The 19,415-nt window shown below is 35.3% G+C and overlaps 1 protein-coding gene across 1 annotated transcript in view; it reads right to left on the reverse strand.

Annotated features, from left to right (window-relative positions):
- Nucleotides 1–14,951, reverse strand: part of LOC130449596 (methylcytosine dioxygenase TET) — a 97,325-nt gene extending 82,374 nt beyond the window's left edge. Inside the window, exons 1-2 of the mRNA XM_056787530.1 lie at nucleotides 14,762–14,951; nucleotides 6,305–7,874 (exon numbers count right to left, since the gene is read on the reverse strand). Of these exons, the coding sequence (XP_056643508.1) occupies nucleotides 6,305–7,642 (1,338 nt within the window). The 5' untranslated portion in view covers nucleotides 7,643–7,874; nucleotides 14,762–14,951. The remainder of the gene's footprint in view (nucleotides 1–6,304; nucleotides 7,875–14,761) is intronic.
- Nucleotides 14,952–19,415: the final 4,464 nt, after the last annotated feature.

Raw genomic sequence — 19,415 nt, forward strand, 5'->3', positions numbered from 1 at the left:
GTTCTGTTGTCTGATGTAACTAGAGTTAGCCTCAAAACTCTAGAAGACACGGAAAAAGGTTTGCCACCTGTAATATCTGCCTTTTTGTGCTAACTCCAAAATGTTTTGGAGAGGAATGCTCGTACGGAATTGCTCCCTATACGTACGAGGTCACTACGTGGCTAGATATGTTATTGGCTACTCACATGATGTCAATATCTCTTTATTAGAATGGCCACCTAACAGTCTGGATATGAATCCTATTGAACATCTAGGGGATTATCTCAAAGAGAGGATTCGAAGTCGTAGTTTTCCTTTATTAGAATGGCCACCTAACAGTCTGGATATGAATCCTATTGAACATCTAGGGGATTATCTCAAAGAGAGGATTCGAAGTCGTAGTTTTCCTTTATTAGAATGGCCACCTAACAGTCTGGATATGAATCCTATTGAACATCTAGGGGACTATCTCAAAGAGAGGATTCGAAGTCGTAGTCTTCCTTTATTAGAACGGCCACCTAACAGTCTGGATATGAATCCTATTGAACATCTAGGGGACTATCTCAAAGAGAGGATTCGAAGTCGTAGATTTCCTTTATTAGAATGGCCACCTAACAGTCTGGATATGAATCCTATTGAACATCTAGGGGATTATCTCAAAGAGAGGATTGGAAGTCGTAGTTTTCCTTTATTAGAATGGCCACCTAACAGTCTGGATATGAATCCTATTGAACATCTAGGGGACTATCTCAAAGAGAGGATTCGAAGTCGTAGTTTTCCTTTATTAGAATGGCCACCTAACAGTCTGGATATGAATCCTATAGAACATGTAGTAAACTATCTCAAAGAGAGGATTCGAAGTCGTAGTTTTCCTTTATTAGAACGGCCACCTAACAGTCTGGATATGAATCCTATTGAACATCTAGGGGATTATCTCAAAGAGAGGATTCGAAGTCGTAGTTTTCCTTTATTAGAATGGCCACCTAACAGTCTGGATATGAATCCTATAGAACATCTAGGGGATTATCTCAAAGAGAGGATTCGAAGTCGTAGTCTTCCTTTATTAGAACGGCCACCTAACAGTCTGGATATGAATCCTATTGAACATCTAGGGGATTATCTCAAAGAGAGGATTGGAAGTCGTAGTTTTCCTTTATTAGAATGGCCACCTAACAGTCTGGATATGAATCCTATAGAACATGTAGTAAACTATTTCAAAGAGAGAATTGGAAGTCGTAGTTTTCCTTTATTAGAATGGCCACCTAACAGTCTGGATATGAATCCTATTGAACATCTAGGGGATTATCTCAAAGAGAGGATTGGAAGTCGTAGTTTTCCTTTATTAGAATGGCCACCTAACAGTCTGGATATGAATCCTATTGAACATCTAGGGGATTATCTCAAAGAGAGGATTGGAAGTCGTAGTCTTCCTTTATTAGAACGGCCACCTAACAGTCTGGATATGAATCCTATTGAACATCTAGGGGATTATCTCAAAGAGAGGATTGGAAGTCGTAGTCTTCCTTTATTAGAACGGCCACCTAACAGTCTGGATATGAATCCTATTGAACATGTAGTAAACTATCTCAAAGAGAGGATTCGAAGTCGTAGTTTTCCTTTATTAGAACAGCCACCTAACAGTCTGGATATGAATCCTATTGAACATCTAGGGGATTATCTCAAAGAGAGGATTCGAAGTCGTAGTTTTCCTTTATTAGAATGGCCACCTAACAGTCTGGATATGAATCCTATTGAACATCTAGGGGACTATCTCAAAGAGAGGATTCGAAGTCGTAGTCGTCCTTTATTAGAACGGCCACCTAACAGTCTGGATATGAATCCTATTGAACATCTAGGGGATTATCTCAAAGAAAGGATTCGAAGTCGTAGTTTTCCTTTATTAGAATGGCCACCTAACAGTCTGGATATGAATCCTATTGAACATCTAGGGGATTATCTCAAAGAGAGGATTCGAAGTCGTAGTTTTCCTTTATTAGAATGGCCACCTAACAGTCTGGATATGAATCATATTGAAGATTTAGGGGACTATCTCAAAGAGAGGATTCGAAGTCGTAGTTTTCCTTTATTAGAATGGCCACCTAACAGTCTGGATATGAATCCTATTGAACATCTAGGGGATTATCTCAAAGAGAGGATTGGAAGTCGTAGTTTTCCTTTATTAGAATGGCAACCTAACAGTCTGGATATGAATCCTATTGAACATCTAGGGGATTATCTCAAAGAGAGGATTCGAAGTCGTAGTTTTCCTTTATTAGAATGGCCACCTAACAGTCTGGATATGAATCCTATAGAACATCTAGGGGATTATCTCAAAGAGAGGATTCGAAGTCGTAGTCTTCCTTTATTAGAACGGCCACCTAACAGTCTGGATATGAATCCTATTGAACATCTAGGGGATTATCTCAAAGAGAGGATTCGAAGTCGTAGTTTTCCTTTATTAGAATGGCCACCTAACAGTCTGGATATGAATCCTATTGAACATCTAGGGGATTATCTCAAAGAGAGGATTCGAAGTCGTAGTTTTCCTTTATTAGAATGGCCACCTAACAGTCTGGATATGAATCCTATTGAACATCTAGGGGATTATCTCAAAGAGAGGATTCGAAGTCGTAGTTTTCCTTTATTAGAATGGCCAGCTAACAGTCTGGATATGAATCCTATAGAACATGTAGTAAACTATCTCAAAGAGAGGATTCGAAGTCGTAGTTTTCCTTTATTAGAATGGCCACCTAACAGTCTGGATATGAATCCTATTGAACATCTAGGGGATTATCTCAAAGAGAGGATTCGAAGTCGTAGTCTTCCTTTATTAGAATGGCCACCTAACAGTCTGGATATGAATCCTATAGAACATGTAGTAAACTATCTCAAAGAGAGGATTCGAAGTCGTAGTTTTCCTTTATTAGAATGGCAACCTAACAGTCTGGATATGAATCCTATAGAACATCTAGGGGACTATCTCAAAGAGAGGATTCGAAGTCGTAGTTTTCCTTTATTAGAATGGCAACCTAACAGTCTGGATATGAATCCTATTGAACATCTAGGGGACTATCTCAAAGAGAGGATTCGAAGTCGTAGTTTTCCTTTATTAGAATGGCAACCTAACAGTCTGGATATGAATCCTATAGAACATGTAGTAAACTATCTCAAAGAGAGGATTCGAAGTCGTAATCCCCCTGTTTTTAATCACAACCAACTTATAGAGGGCCTATTACATTTTTTTTAGGTTGGGAGAATGATAGTTTATTTATGCATTTTTAGTAAACTTTTATAGAAAAAATAATGCAAATTGAGGTTATGTTAAAGTCATATTCGACTAATTAGTAAGTGTTCATTATTATTTCGATGCAAATCGTTTTAGTTTGTGTTTATATTGTAAATATTTAGATCAATTGAATTATCATTTCATATATCTATTTAAAAAAAAATCATTTCACTTCGATAATTAAGATACGAATGTTTTGTGCACATCAGTTTATTTAAAAACACGCTTCTTTTTAAAAAGAGAATTCACACACCTTTAAATAATATCAAAATGAGATGACATACTGATTCAATTTATAATTTAAAACAAATTGTATTAATTAATAATTATTCTAAGACGATTTATGAAGAAAAACGAACTGGTCAAAGGTCGAAGAAGTATTTTAAACATCGAAGAAATAATAATTTAAGTGGAATCATAATTTTTGAAGGCTTCAAACTTTTACAGACTTTCTAGGTATATATTTGCATGCTTTCAGAAATACATTCAAATTAAATTCGAATCCGTACATAAATACGCTTTTGGCGGGTATAATTGGAACAGTCCATGTGAGTGATGAGGGATGTTAGGAGGATGCTATGCCCTATAACCGTGTATTACGCCGTTTGGAATTAAACGCGGTGACAGGATTTAACCTGGATTATAAAATGGTAAAGAACATGTTATTATGTCAATGGAACTAGTATTTACACACACCGTTTCCGCTTAGGTATCGAATTTTATATAGAACGTCTAAGGAAAAAGGTTTTTAAAATATTTTATAGTCTAGACCTTTAGAGGTTAAGTTCCATGAACGACATTTCAAATTTCAACGCTCCGTGTTGAAAAAGTTCCAAGTGAAAACATGATTTTTTGACAATAGTTTCAACTTCAAATAATATAACATATTCGATTCGATAAATTAATATAAAAAGTACAGTTGATATTATTTTAAATATTCATATCCGCGTTCATACAAGGGTTTTCTAAAAAGTAATAAGCACGATACATATTTTTTTCCGTAATCAATTTTATTTTCGTCATAATCTCTTTCTAAATCTAGCGATGTTGAAATTAGGAAACAGGATAAAGTCACTGGAGGTCAGATTAGGTAAATACGATGGGCAATCAACCAATTTGAAGTGAACTTTAACCATATTTTGGCCGGAGTTCAAGAAGGCGCATTGTCCTATTGGAAAAGCACTTTGCATTTGATTTATTTTATTATCTTGATCTTAAAAAAATATCAAAACTAAGTATCCTTATCTACCCAACGAATTATTAAGATTAATATGCTTCAATAGAAATGAAAACCAAATCAAAAATTACTATAATAAAGTTAGGTTAGGTTAGCGGACAATAAACAACTTAATAGTGCAATGATTTGTCTTATTATTTAAACAAAAAAATATTAGTTAAATATCATATTTTCGTTTTGAAAATAAATAAAAAATATCAAAAGGTCGTTGGATCTTGACATTGGTAAGGCAACGCAGCGGCCGCTTTCCTCGGACCCGCCTACGTGGAACTAGGAGGGAGGCTGGTGCAAAAGATGACTCATTCCAAGATGAACGTCATCATGCCGAAGGATGAATGTCACCTACACTTCATTAGCTTTACCATGGTCAAGAATAATAATAAAAAGGACTCATCCTCTGTTACCCCTTCCCCCCAATACTACTACTACAGCACCTTAAATAACAGAGCCCATAGATCCCTGGTTTTCCGTAAAAGGCGCTGCAAAAGGACAAATCCTTCATTTCTCCCAAGGGATTCAACCAAATAAGAACCCACTACCATCAAATTATCGATTTCTACCGTTTTACAAGGTTTAACCGGTGCTTTTGATAAGGCCCAGCTCAATTAGTGGCGCGGAGAAGAGGAGAAAGCTGCCAAGACAACTCAGGGCCTAAAGGCTCCAGGTTTCAAAGTTTCCTCAAATAACAATCAGGGCTTCCAACTCGGAGGCCCTGATACGACTCTCATCGAGCAGCGAGTTGACTCCAAAAGGCGTAAAACTGTACTTACAGAGGGACCCGGTGCTGCAGTCGTGAATCGAGTGGGGCAAGTCGATATCGGTTTCACTGAAGAACAGCAGACCCACATCCTAATAATGGCTACGTAGGGAGCTCCCAAATTTATCATCCTGGAAGGAAATAGCACTGGCAGCAGATGAGCCCTTAAAATCGACATCATCGTCGAGCGATCTTACAATTTCCGACCGAGTATTCCGTGTAGGACACACTTAAGGTCCTGGAAAGTCATAATCCTGGTTTCCTCTTTAAGAGTAAGGGAGCGTGAGTTAGAGGCAAGTCGTCATAAGCTAAAAAGGCTACATTTTAGCATTACTAAAGTCTTTATATCTCTAATCGGGAAGAAAGACCTCAAAGGCCATCTCCACTCCAGCGAAGACACCTGCAGATAGTCAGAGGATACTACTGTCAGCCAGGCGCCGGCCTTTTACTATAAGTCTCACTCTTTAAATGCGACTAAAATGGAAAGGCTTCAACTGCAAGAAGTTAGTTGGTCTTCGCACTTCCAGGTTTCTGTACCAAGGACCTCGCAGCGGTCAAGCTATCCATGGGAAAGATATATACGGGGAAAGAGCTGGTAATTAGCTCAGAATACATGAAAACCGAATCCTCACCTACAGGCGTAATTGCAGTTGCAAGGTACTGCGAAAGAATTGGGCTCCGCCTGTGACTCTGGGCTTATGGGGAACTAAAGATAGGAACCCCACGAGGTGTGTTCTAATCGACTTCCTGTATTTAATACCCAGAACAGGAAACATGGAGAAAAATAAGAATTTCCATAGTAACCAGAATCAATAGGCTGAATTAGGAATTTGATGAATTTAATGTTTTTCAAAACATACAACAGCTCGGAAATATATTAGAGTTAGTATATATTGGTGTTTTATTTGCCACAATCCCATTAGGTAACCTATATATAACCAAAAAATATACATTTTAGACCAATAATTTATAATATGAAATATTATTGATTTCGGATTTAGATAAATGACGACTACATCTACTGTTGTTGATATGTTAAACTAACCTTTTTCTCCGTCAATTTTTCGCATCGCCTCTGTTTGCAAATCTGATGGCTTTTATCGTTCCTGCACGGGGCACAATCACCACAATTGTCTTTTCTTTGACATCCGACACATTCACCGCACCGTTTCCGCTTTTTCTTCACCTGTTTATCGACGCTACCGCCACTTATATCCGTATCCATATCTATCGAACTATTAACGTGCATTTGGTGCGTTTTAAAACCGGCGGTACTCGATATAGCCGCCACTTGTCCCGAATTTTCCGAACCGATATCCATATTACTGGACGCCCCGTCACTATCCACCGAGCTTTCCAAACTCGAAGCGCGAATTTTCCGTCTTTCTTTTTTTCTAAAATCATTCCGCGTGGGCGAATTCATGTTACCGTTAATTTTTTTCTCGACGCCGTTATACAATCCGGCGTCCGTGTTGGTGTGGATTTGAGTCATGGGATTTTGGAATTGGGTAGGATGAAGACCGACGTTTTGGATTTTAATGGAATCTTGTAAAGTCGTTAATTTGATATCCGGTTCCGATTTTAGTACAGTAACTACCGTAGGTGATGAAATCAGTTGATTATTTTGGATTATAGCTCCGTTTTGACTGTTCAAAAAAGTCGGGTGTAAGGTATTATTCAAAGTAATATTGGTAGGTGGATGGGAGTATAATTGAATATGTCTTTCGTCTAAAAATTGTTGTTGAATGGAAGGTATTTCCCTAGCTTGTATCGGAGCAGGTACTAAAGGATAATTCCTAGCACTTAAAGTATGGAAATTCGAATTCAAAGTAGTTAAAGTATGACTTTGCGGACTAGAAGAATTAGGAGAAACTGGAGTTAAGTTAGTTAGAGTTGTTAGAGTTGGTTCTGTGGTAGTTGCGGTTTCGTTAAACGATTGGAATTGAGATTGGAATGAAGGTAATTTGGAAGCGCCGTTTTGTTGAGCGAAAGCTTCGGCTAAAGTATTAACTGGTGTCGTGGTGGCGTAAGTGGATGTGGACGCGTCCACCGGTTTCGATTCCCACGGTCGGTATTGCGGTTGAGATGTTATTATCGATAAGGCGTTTTCACCTCGATCTAAAAGTCTAGCTTCCGTATAATAGTCCCAGTTTGATATGTCTAACAATCTAGCATCACTAAACAAACGATCTGATACGGAACTAAAAGATCCACCGGAATCCATGTCGGCGGAAAACGTCGAGAACGGAGGTAGATTAGCTCCCGGTGGCCCTTCCTGTATGGTGGAACTAGGAGTCGCGGGTGTGGGGGGATACGATGGAGCTAGGGTGGTGTAAGCGGCCCCCAGCCCATCTGGATCCTGACTCAGGGTTTCACTCATCATATACAATCTGCATTGTTAACTTAAAATCATGGCGTTTTTGTTTTCTAAACTGTCTTCTATAAAAAATAGTCATAGAAAAATTGATGTTTTTATTGTCATTATGGTAAACCTGATTTTCCTCTGAGATTTGTATAGAAATTTTTGTACTTTTATTCTGGATTTTGTACTGTTATGTTTTCGTATAAAAATAGTACTTACTACTATTGTATTCCTAACCTTACAAAAATAATATCTGAAAAGAAAAAATAAATAAATTTTAAATTGCCATCAATTATTATTAATTTTAAATATAAGGCCCGATTCATAAACTTGTATTTATGTTTAATATTGCCGTTCGTTGGTGACGTTTTCCGTTTGATTTTCCTCACAAATCCTACACCTCTACAGACGTTAACCCAAAAATTTTACTATTCTTTTTGACATGCATATACTGCTTTTTGTTTTCGTGATAATTTTGTGTTTTTATTATAAAAAACAAAGATAAAAAAAACAAAAAAATACCGCCATACACAAAAAAAATAAAGAGAGAAATAACGTTCTAACGTCATACGTCAAAATCACGTGACAAAAGCAAACGGATGTGATTGGTTTTTTTCTATTGCTACGAACGTCAGATTGAGATTGAGATTCACCAACAGCAAACGGCAACGGTATTTCAATATTTTTAATTTTGTAACTGCAAACGACAAACGAAAAGTCAAATTTATAAATCGGCTTCAAAATTTCTATCAGTTTTCAAAATAAACTTCGGTGTAAACGTTTTTTTAAAATATTGAAATTTTCTTAATCATTCAGAACTTTATATAATTCTTCTAATATCAATTGCAGATTATAAAAACCCTTGCCGACAATTTTGTTTGGTCTACCATAGGCGTACATACCTCATTTTTTAAATTTATTATTTTTATAAATACTTTTAATAATATTTATATATTATGCGATCGACTCATTATATATTAACTTGCTACAACTGAATATTAAATTATAAAACGTAAATAGACGAGCAAAATGTACCTGCTTCTAAGGGAGTTTGGTTTAAACAGGATACCAGCCCTTTTTGTACACCATTCGTCTATCAGAACTTCGGTAGTCTTTTATCCGACACAATTAATCTTGTCGTCATCGAACCTTGACGATTCGGAATTAAACAAATCTCACTAAGTCACGCCACTGCTTATCGCAGACCCGGAATATTTGAAATAATTTATGTACAAACGCCTTCCGACAGCTTCCACTAATAAAAATGCATTTATGTTTAAGATTCGATGTTTTCATTGCTAAACAGTGGAGATGATCAGTCCACGTGGACTGGCGGTTTGTTAGATGTTTACTGAATTTTATTCGGGGAGTTATACATTATTTTTCATTTCTTTATTTGATATATCGTACGCATTTATGAAATATTGATCGTTCCTTGTTGTAATTGATATTAGAAAAACTATACGGTGATTTTATTGGTTTTTTATTTTTTAAAACAGGTTTTCCTAATACTCGATACAGTGTGGTGTCTACAGTTATCAAATTTTTATGCAATTGATCATTTGAAAAATTATAAACTCAGTTTTATGTACTTATTGTACGATATAATTTCCAAATATGGACGTCAAAACCATCGATTATTTTTTTTGACAACAACTTTTGATGAAAATATCAACAAAAATCCATTTTTAAAAAATAAAAAGAAACATTTTGTCGTTTCATAACCCCCAAAATGAAACTACCTCCACCCCAAACAATCACCGATCCGAACTGACACTTTCAGTTTCTGAATGAAGGTTTCAGTTTTATGTACACCCTGTATTGTACGAGAAATTTCCAAATATGAACGTCAAAAACATCGATTATTTTTCTTGAAAACAACTTTTGATGAAAATATTAATATTAAAAAAATAAAAAGAAACATTCTTATCGTTTCATAACCCCCAAAATAAAACTACCTCCACCCCAAACAATCACCGATCCGAACTGACCCTTTCAGTTTCTGAATGAAGGTTTTCCCTTTCTTGTGTATACGTTTTGCGATATTCGAGTAGAAAAAATAAGGAAAACTACCCGAAACAGTTTCCATTGTTTACATTTATAACGATCAAGTTTAGAGTGCGGGAAAGAGACGCCGCGAAAAGCGCATGTACACGTCACTAAATAACCACGAACGAAAGCCTGAAGCGAGCTACTACGCAGCCGTGTTCGGTGCGTAACGCAACGCATTTCCTTGTTGCCGGTCAGGTCACGGTCGAATTACACGTTGCCAAAATGTTGAAATCGTACAACCACGATACGAATACACGCGTTCAAAATTGTTAGTACAGTTTATGTTTCATGTATTCATATTAATTAATAGCAAATATTGTCATGAATATAATTTTATATAAACACGAATCATTTTAATAATTAAAAGTTAAATTTTTAACGATAATTATTATTAAATTCTAAGCGGCCATCTTGTGACATTTGACTGTTACGTATATTTACATTTGTAATATCTTTGAATTAATTCAATCGATTTTTATTGATAAATATATTAAAATAATCATATTAGAAGTATTTTATTTCCATTAGTAGATATTCTTTATAAGAAAATCAACTGTTTAGACTGTATTTAATTTAGAAATTTCCGATACGGAAATCGAAAGTGATGGTTTGACAACGTTGCATTGTTGTTACTTTCAGTTTCGCTGGCTCTCTCGATTCTCTCGCAAAATTTCCAGCAGAGACTGTATATATATATATATATATGTATGTACAAAGAACGTGACTCACTATCGAGAAAATCGATAATCAAAAAACATTTCAGGAACATCGTTCCTTTAGGAAATTACGGACGGATAAAAAGATAAAAATTAAATGGATTTTTATACGGGGTTACGTTGATAATCTTTACATTTGGAAGATGTCAATTTCACATTGTTATGTGATTTTAAATTATAGAGGGTCAATTTTTCAATTATTAAATTATCATACGAAAAGAAAGCCTCAAATTTGTATAACCCATCGTATTAGTATATATTGTATAACCTGAGACATTTTAGTTTCAAATCTTTTTTCTTTTCCTGTTTTTTACACTTGTATCGCTTTAGTTTTATAAGAATTGATCTTTATTTATACATTTAAATATTATATTATAATATTTACATCATTTTTAATTAATAAACTTTCATAAAGTAAGTGAAAAATGTAATTCTGGATATGACACAAGCACAGACTGCATCCCGGACCAGCTCCAAGCAGAAGTCATGACAAAAAATCACCTGGATATGACTTAATCACAGGTAGCGTCCTAAAGCAGCTCCCAACGGAAGTCATCAAACATGAAACAAACCATAGAAAAGCACCTGGTATGACACAAGCACAGGCAGCATCCTGGACTAGCTCCAAGCAGAAGTCATCAGAAAAAATCACCTGGATATGACTTAATCACAGGTAGCGTCCTAAAGCAGCTCCCAACGGAAGTCATCAAACATGAAACAAACTATAGAAAAGCACCTGGTATGACACAAGCACAGGCAGCATCCTGGACCAGCTCCAAGCAGAAGTCATCAAAAAAAATCACCTGGATATGACTTAATCACAGGTAGCAACTTGAAGCAGATCCCAACAGAAGGCGTCCATCTAATAACAATGATAATCAACGCCATGCTGAACTGGGGTTATTCTCCACTCCAATGGAAAGTGATCCAGATAAGAAACCTCACCTCCAATTACCAGTTCGAGTGTTGAAACTAACATGCCATAAAGCGGTTACATACAGTTACAATGAAATTGTAGATATTGTTCTGCAACATTCGTTGATGTCATCCAAGCTTTCGGAAAGGTTGCTTTGAAGCTGTAAATGTTTTTATGGCAGAAAATGACACTCGCGCATTTGTTAACGATAAAATCTGGGATACCACGAAGCAGCGCGCCAGGATCAATTCGATATCGGCTTTACATAGTCGTTGGTTGATAAATCTACATGAGCTTTAAACTCTTATAAAATCGTTTATGAAAGTCATTATTTCCTAACTAGAATAATCGAAAATGGTGATTCGAATGAAGAAATGAATATAACTAACAATTTTTGGACTTAATGCTAATAAAAAGCTCGCTCTTACAACAAGACAATGCTACAGCGTATACTGCAAATAAGATAGAAAAACTTGAATCCAAAGAAGATGTTGAAAATGCAGTACGAGAATTTTTTGCATCTAAGCCTGAAGAATGGTTTTACCAAGAACTCGAAAAGTTTGCTTAACGTTAAACTAAACTTGTGCTTTCTTTTTATATAATTATTTAATATACGAAGTGAATATTGGGAACCGACATTCTTTATGAGAGACACACAACACACCTTTAGACTCAAATTTCTGAAAATTCAGCTGGATGCTTCAATCATTTTGGCGTAATTGTGTAAACGTGCATATTTTTCCATTAATATTTGAACAAGTTTAGAACCTCGTATTTCCAATACTATGAGTCCTACCAAAATCCAGATTTTTTTGAACACATAACAAACCTTTCGAAACAAATTTCCAAAATTTCAGCTCGATGCTGCAATTATTTTGGCACGAGTGATTTTTTAAACGTGCATATTTTTTCCATTAATAGTTGAACAAGTTTAGAGCCTGGAATTGCCAATACTATGAATCCTACCAAAATCTAATTTTTTTTCTACGCACAACAATCCTTTAAAAATAAATTTCCAAAATTTCAGGTCGATGCCTCAATTATTTTGGCACGAGTGATTTTTTAAACGTGCATATGTTTTCCATTAATAGTTGAACAAGTTTAGAGCTTCGTATTTCCAATACTATGAATCCTACCAAAATCCAGATTTGTTTCTACACACAACTAACCTTTCGAAACAAATTTCCAAAATTTCAGCTCGATTCCTTAATTATTTTAGCACGAGTGATTTTTTAAACGTGCGTATGTTTTCCATTAATATTTGAACAAGTTTAGAGCTTCGTATTTCCAATACTATGAATCCTACCAAAATCCAGATTTGTTTCTACACACAACTAACCTTTCGAAACAAATTTCCAAAATTTCAGCTCAATATTTCAATTATTTTGGCATGAGTAATTTTTTAAACGTGCATATGTTTTCCATTAATATTTGAACAAGTTTAGAGCCTCTTATTTCCAATACTATGAGTCCTACCAAAATCAAAATTTTTTTTCACACACAACAATCCTTTAGAAATAAATTTCCAAAATTTCAGGTCGATGCCTCATTTATTTTGGCACGAGTGATTTTTTAAACGTGCATATGTTTTCCATTAATAGTTGAACAAGTTTAGAGCCTGGTATTTCCAATACTATGAATCCTACCAAAATCTAAATTTTTTTCTACACACAACAATCCTTTAGAAACAAATTTCCAGAATTTCAGCTCAATGCTTCAATTATTTTGGCATATGTAATTGTTTAAACGTGCTTACGTTTTCCATTAATAGTTGAACAAGTTTAGAGCCTTGTATTTCCAATACTATGAATCCTACCAAAATCCAGATTTATTTGTACACACAACAATCCTTTCGAAACAAATTTCCGAAATTTCAGCTCGATGCTTCAATCATTTTGACGTGAGTGATTTTTTAAACGTGCGTATGTTTTCCATTAATATTTGAACAAGTTTAGAGCTTCGTATTTCCAATACTATGAATCCTACCAAAATCCAGATTTGTTTCTACACACAACTAACCTTTCGAAACAAATTTCCAAAATTTCAGCTCAATATTTCAATTATTTTGGCATGAGTAATTTTTTAAACGTGCATATGTTTTCCATTAATATTTGAACAAATTTAGAGCCTCGTATTTCCAATACTATGAATCCTACCAAAATCCAGATTTGTTTCTACACACAACTAACCTTTCGAAACAAATTTCCAAAATTTCAGCTCGATTCCTCAATTATTTTAGCACGAGTGATTTTTTAAACGTGCACGTTTCCCATTAATATTTGAACAAGTTTAGAGCCTCGTATTTCCATTACTATGAGACCTACCAAAATCTAAATTTTTTTCTACACACAACAATCCTTTCGAAACAAATTTCCAAAACTTCAGCTCGATTCCTTAATTATTTTAGCACGAGTGATTTTTTAAACGTGCATGTTTCCCATTAATATTTGAACAAGTTTAGAGCCTCGTATTTCCAATACTATGAATCTTACCAAAATCTAAATTTTTTTCTACACACAACAATCCTTTCGAAACAAATTTCCAAAATTTCAGCTCGATGCTTCAATCATTTTGACATGAGTGATTTTTTAAACGTGCATATGTTTTCCATTAATATTTGAACAAGTTTAGAGCCTCTTATTTCCAATACTATGAGTCCTAACAAAGTCCTGATTATTTTCAACATACACCTAACCTCTTGTTAAATTTTCAAAATTCTACGAAAGCTTCATTGTCTCTTATAATAAATGTTATTTATTTCAACAATAAAAGCCCGTTGAATATGACGGAATTCTTTGTTACCAAACATTGTACGAAAACCAATACGCATTAGTATCAATCATTTGGTCAAAATCAAAATCTAAACTGAATTTTCTAGCGGGAAAAATATCAATAAGACACCTGGGAAGATGGTCCACAGTTATCATTACATCGAATACGACAGCTGTTTAATAGAAGCCACCCAATCACCTGGCCAACCCGGAACACAACATACTGACCGCGTCTACAAATTTTATACAACTTCTACATAAAAATTTCCCGCTTTTGCTTATTTATTTCAATATTTTTATTTATTGATAACGAACATTTTTAAAATTTATAAAATCAAAATTTGGAGATGGATTCATTTTAAATAGCTTTTTATTATATATAAATTTCGTATTTCTGAAACAATTTGGTTAAAAACGAAAGTTTTAAGTTGAAAAGGAAGAAATTTTATTCTATTAATTTTCATATTTATGTTCATAGAAACTTGATAAATCTTTCGAAATGTGGTCAAGACAATAGAGAAAAATATACTACTCATAATTACAAGTTTTTTATTTTTTCTTTCACGTTTCAAGCCCCACAACTTTATATTTTTACGTCGTTGTTTTAAAAACAAGCAATTGTATAAAATAATTTGGAAATTAAACCGGTTTTAAATGTACGTTACGGAAATTTGATAATAATTACCATAATTTCAGTGACCGATATCCTTTTGAATATTTTCCAATAAATAAAAAATCCAACAAACCATGTGTAAATAAAAAAAATCACGCACTCTCACACACCACCGTTACGCACGTTGATTTCAACTGAGTCTCGCTAGTCGCTCATAATAAGTTTTTCGAAGCTTTCACGTCTCGCGCCGCATTTCACATCTGTCGTGCTTTTCGACCAATCGTGAAGCTTCACACCGAACGAACCTCGACGGCCAAATTCGAACGCGAAGTTCGGACAGTTTGGCGAGAGCTTTTTCCCACTTGAATATTCGATATGACAACGGCGTGCTTTTGTGCTTTTCGCATATATATGACATTAGGAATCGTAGTGTCTGCCGCTACGTTTCACTAAACGATAGTTTAAAAATACAGGGGAAAACCAAAAAGAAAATAGTTGTCTTACCAAACGTGCAAAGGCTACAAACTCGTTTAAATATTTTTCAAAAATACTGTACACTATATAAAAAAAATATTGTTAACGAACTCGTCCACGACATGAACCGTGAAGCCGAATCCGTTCTGTTATAATGGAAGTCTAAAATTCGGCGAATACGCTGGTTTGTTTGATGTTTGTTTTTAAATGTTTTATTTGTTTGTTTTCTGTTTAAAATTTTGGAACTTCCTTTCCGATATATATATTCCAGCTTTTCAACTCGATATCGACCAAAAATCTTCAATAGGTCGACCCTGGAAAATATTTGGGCGATTATCTTCTTTCGGTACAAATGATATGTCGTGATACTGTAACCAATCTCTGTTTGTTCTAACTTAGTGACAAGAAGTTAGATCCGGCGAAAATATTGTTAACGAACTCGTCCACGACATGAATCTTGAAGTAGGACCTGTTCAGTTATAATGGAAATCTAAAATTCGGCGAATACGCAGGTTTGTTTGATGTTTGTTTTAAAATGTTTTGTTTGTTTCTTTAGCGTCTAAAATTTTGGAACTTCCTTTCTGATATATATTCGAACATTTCCACTCAATATTTACAAATCGCTCTCTTGGTCTTCGCTCTCATGGTTCAATTCACATGAACCTGTGCTTGTCGATGAGCTGGAGTAAGGTTTGGACCAATCGCAGTTTAGGGGTCAGGCTATGGTCCTGCCACCTTTACTTCACCTGTCATTGTACTTGATCGAAATTAAGGTGATGATTTCTTAATGTTGTTGATACAATGAAGCGTTCATCACGAGCGGCTGTGAATCACCTTTTGTTTGTTCCAGAGTCGGTTCATGCTCAGATCATCCAGGAACCACCTCCAATAAGCATTCCGCTCTTAAAAGCTGCAATCTGCAAATCGCTCTCTTGGTATTCGGTACAACCATGAAGGAATATTGTGGTCTCTTGTAATAACAGAACAGATCCCCATTGCCCCAACGTCCAATTTAGGTGATCCTGTACAAAACGCAGGCTTGCTTGCCGATAAGCTGGAGTATGTTGTTGATACAATGAAGCGTTCATCACGAGCGGCTGTGAATCACCTTTTGACTGTTCCCTATGAAAGGAACAGGTCTACTTATAACACTAGCACACTGTTCGAACCGCTGAGCGAGTCATAACCCATCGTCTGGCAACAGCACGTTGACCAAGTTCATTTTTGATTGAAGAAGGCGGTTTTTTGTTATGTAGTATGCATCAAACTAACGCGCTTAAACACTATTGTTCGCACGAAATGTTAACAATTCATTTATTCAGTACTATTTTCTTAACCTAAAATTAACAAAAAACACGATTTAAACTTTACTTAAGGAGCAATTTTCTTCAATTTTTACCCAAAGCTTAATGCTGGACGGTTTGATTGTCAATTTTGCGAATTTTTTCAAAAATTCTACGAAGTTGTTGTTCATTTTCGCCTTTACAACTCCTATCATACACTTTTCTACTCAATATCGACCAAAAATCTTCTCGTGTTCTCGTCCACGACATGAATTGTAAAGCAGGACCTGTTCAGTTAGAATGGAAGTCTAAAATTCGGCGAATACACAAGTTTGTTTTAAAATGTTTTGTTTGTTTGTTTGTTTGCCGTCTAAAATTCTGGAACTTTCTTTCTGATATATATTCGAGCTTGTTTAGTGTGTTTAAATAGATTAAGTAAGTAAAAGACAGTGTGTATAAATTTATCCCAACGATGGAGTTTAAAGAAATTAGGAAATAAGAAAAACATGGACGTAGTCCTTCACGATGGTCTTGGGCAGTTTTGCCATGCACGAAACGACTGTACATTTGTACTTTGTCAAAAAATAGATCCCACAGTCTGCACATATCCTGTTCTTGAAGTTAGATTGTACTAATGGACAAAAGGGGCGAATTGTTACGGTACTCGATTAGATATTCTTGACTGGGCTCCTCCTCGTCGCCTCGTCTATAAAAATCTGTCTCGTACCGTACTAAATCACTTCCCGGATAAATAACTACTGGATAATCGTGTCCGGGGATAGTTGATTTAGTTCATATTAAGTTAATTCATCAAGTGTTTTCAACTTTTCCACCTTGTTTAATTCACTTTGAACGTAGTTCGCTAGAAGGCTGGTGGCGTCCAATTTAATATTAACACGTTGAGCCCCAGGCTTGATAAACTTTAACCATGGCCCAAAAATTTTTTGGTTTTTACACTCCATATGGGATGTGGGTCCAAGGAAAGAATAAAGAAAAAAATGACGTTTTCGTGTGCGGTGGCCCGAAGGAAACTTTGCTTTGGGACCTAGGCCACAATAAACATCATTTTTTCGCACTTTTTATTCCAAATAAATCTTCTTTACATGTCTTTAAAGTTTAGGTTGCTGTATGGTCTATAGGACCGCTCTGGGCTGTGGGGAAAGTGCAGTTGTGGTCCATAGGACCGCTCTAGGTTGTGGACTGAATTTTCTTTTTATAAAAAACATTTTTTCCAATTTTTATTTCAAATTACATAATTTTTTCCTCCTTTTGCGACTGGCTTGATATTTTTCATCCAATTTCCAAAAGTCAACCGCAATAGACTCAATAAAAATCTCCAAGATACATCCGGTACATTTATTCACAAAAATATAGGTAAATCATTCAAAAACATGAAATAATATTACAATTAGTGTCTATTAAACATAGCAAATCCCATAGACGCAAGAATGATTACGACATGACCAATTCCGGCCAAATTTGTATCGGCGCCACTTTCAGTAACCGCTGCTTCGGAGGATGCCGCATCGTCTTGTCCTAGTACCCCCATAGACAACAATGAGCAGATGACAAATACCAAAAAGATGGTTCGTAAACTCATGGTATCTGAAAACAACAAGGTAAACTCAATTGATAGTAACTTTCGTTTTGTTTTACAAATATTTATCAATTTCCTTAACCGAGGATTGTTACTTAAGTTTGAGGCAAATAAAAACAAACATCAATACATTTTGTATGCGTTTGAACTAATTGTCCATTCCAATTGAGGTAGACGTAGACCTCGCGATATATTTTTCATCTACGGGAATAAAAAGGAGTCATCAGGACTGTACAGCAGATGACATCAACATCAATTCGATGTTTTGACTGTCTAAAAACTGATATGTTAGAACTTGCATCATCGTGGTGGACAATGATTTATCTTCTGCGATTGATTTTCCTGATTTTTTTTTAATACTTCTGGCAAACAAATGCTGATGTACCATTCATAATTGACCATACAACGTTGCTCTAATGGAATGGTGGCGACATGTCCAATTAGTCCGCAAAAACAGGCGTCCATTTGCTTCGTGTACGAACAAATTTTGTTGGTTTTGGCTCGTATTCAAGACCCATACAATCGATTGTTATTTAGGGCAGCAGATATCAATGATTCGTCGCCTTTCACGACCTCTTTTTGAGCGATTATTAAATTGTGCTGTATCCAAAGCGAACAAACCTTTTTAACAACCAAATATTCACGCAATATTAAATGTATACGAGTGGAATTACTGCTTAAGTATGCCTCAAACTCACGGTATGTCACATGAAGATTTTGCAATAACAGGATACAAGACAACCGATTTTGGACTACCTTCACGAAATTCATCCTGTAGCGAAAATTGAATTGGAAAAACCAGCCAATCCTGGTAGTTCGAGACGATGCCTCATCCCCAAAAGTCAAAGCGAGTTGACTGACTCGTATGACAACACCTTCTGAGTACGTCCACCATTGAAAATGTCAAATTTTTCAAATGTCAATGTCAGATTTGACATATTCACATTATGTTACTATAACTTAAAACTTAAGTAGCAGCCCTCGTATGGTAGTAAGTAAAGTAAAAGTAATGATCATAGTTTGAATTTTCATAAAGTCCAATTTATAAAAACATGTAGAGAATAAGGGGGGACAGCTGATAATAGTTTCAGTTTTTTCAAACAATCGTAATGAATTCTTTTATATATATTTTTCAATAACATAATATGCCTTTCAGTATTACAAACATTTTTTCAGTCATTTCATAAACGACGTATTTTTTAAAATTTGTATAAATTGCAAAGAATACCCCATAGAAGGTGATACTCAATCGCAGGGATAGGGTTACTGGTTACTACAATTTACTATTTTTCAAATGATTTGGTTGTTCCAATAGAATATTGGATAATTTTTTCTAGACAGAATAACTTATCATTCTTTGAACCAGAGAAAG

This window comes from Diorhabda sublineata, chromosome 10, assembly GCF_026230105.1.
Source record: "Diorhabda sublineata isolate icDioSubl1.1 chromosome 10, icDioSubl1.1, whole genome shotgun sequence".
Lineage (NCBI taxonomy): Eukaryota > Metazoa > Arthropoda > Insecta > Coleoptera > Chrysomelidae > Diorhabda > Diorhabda sublineata.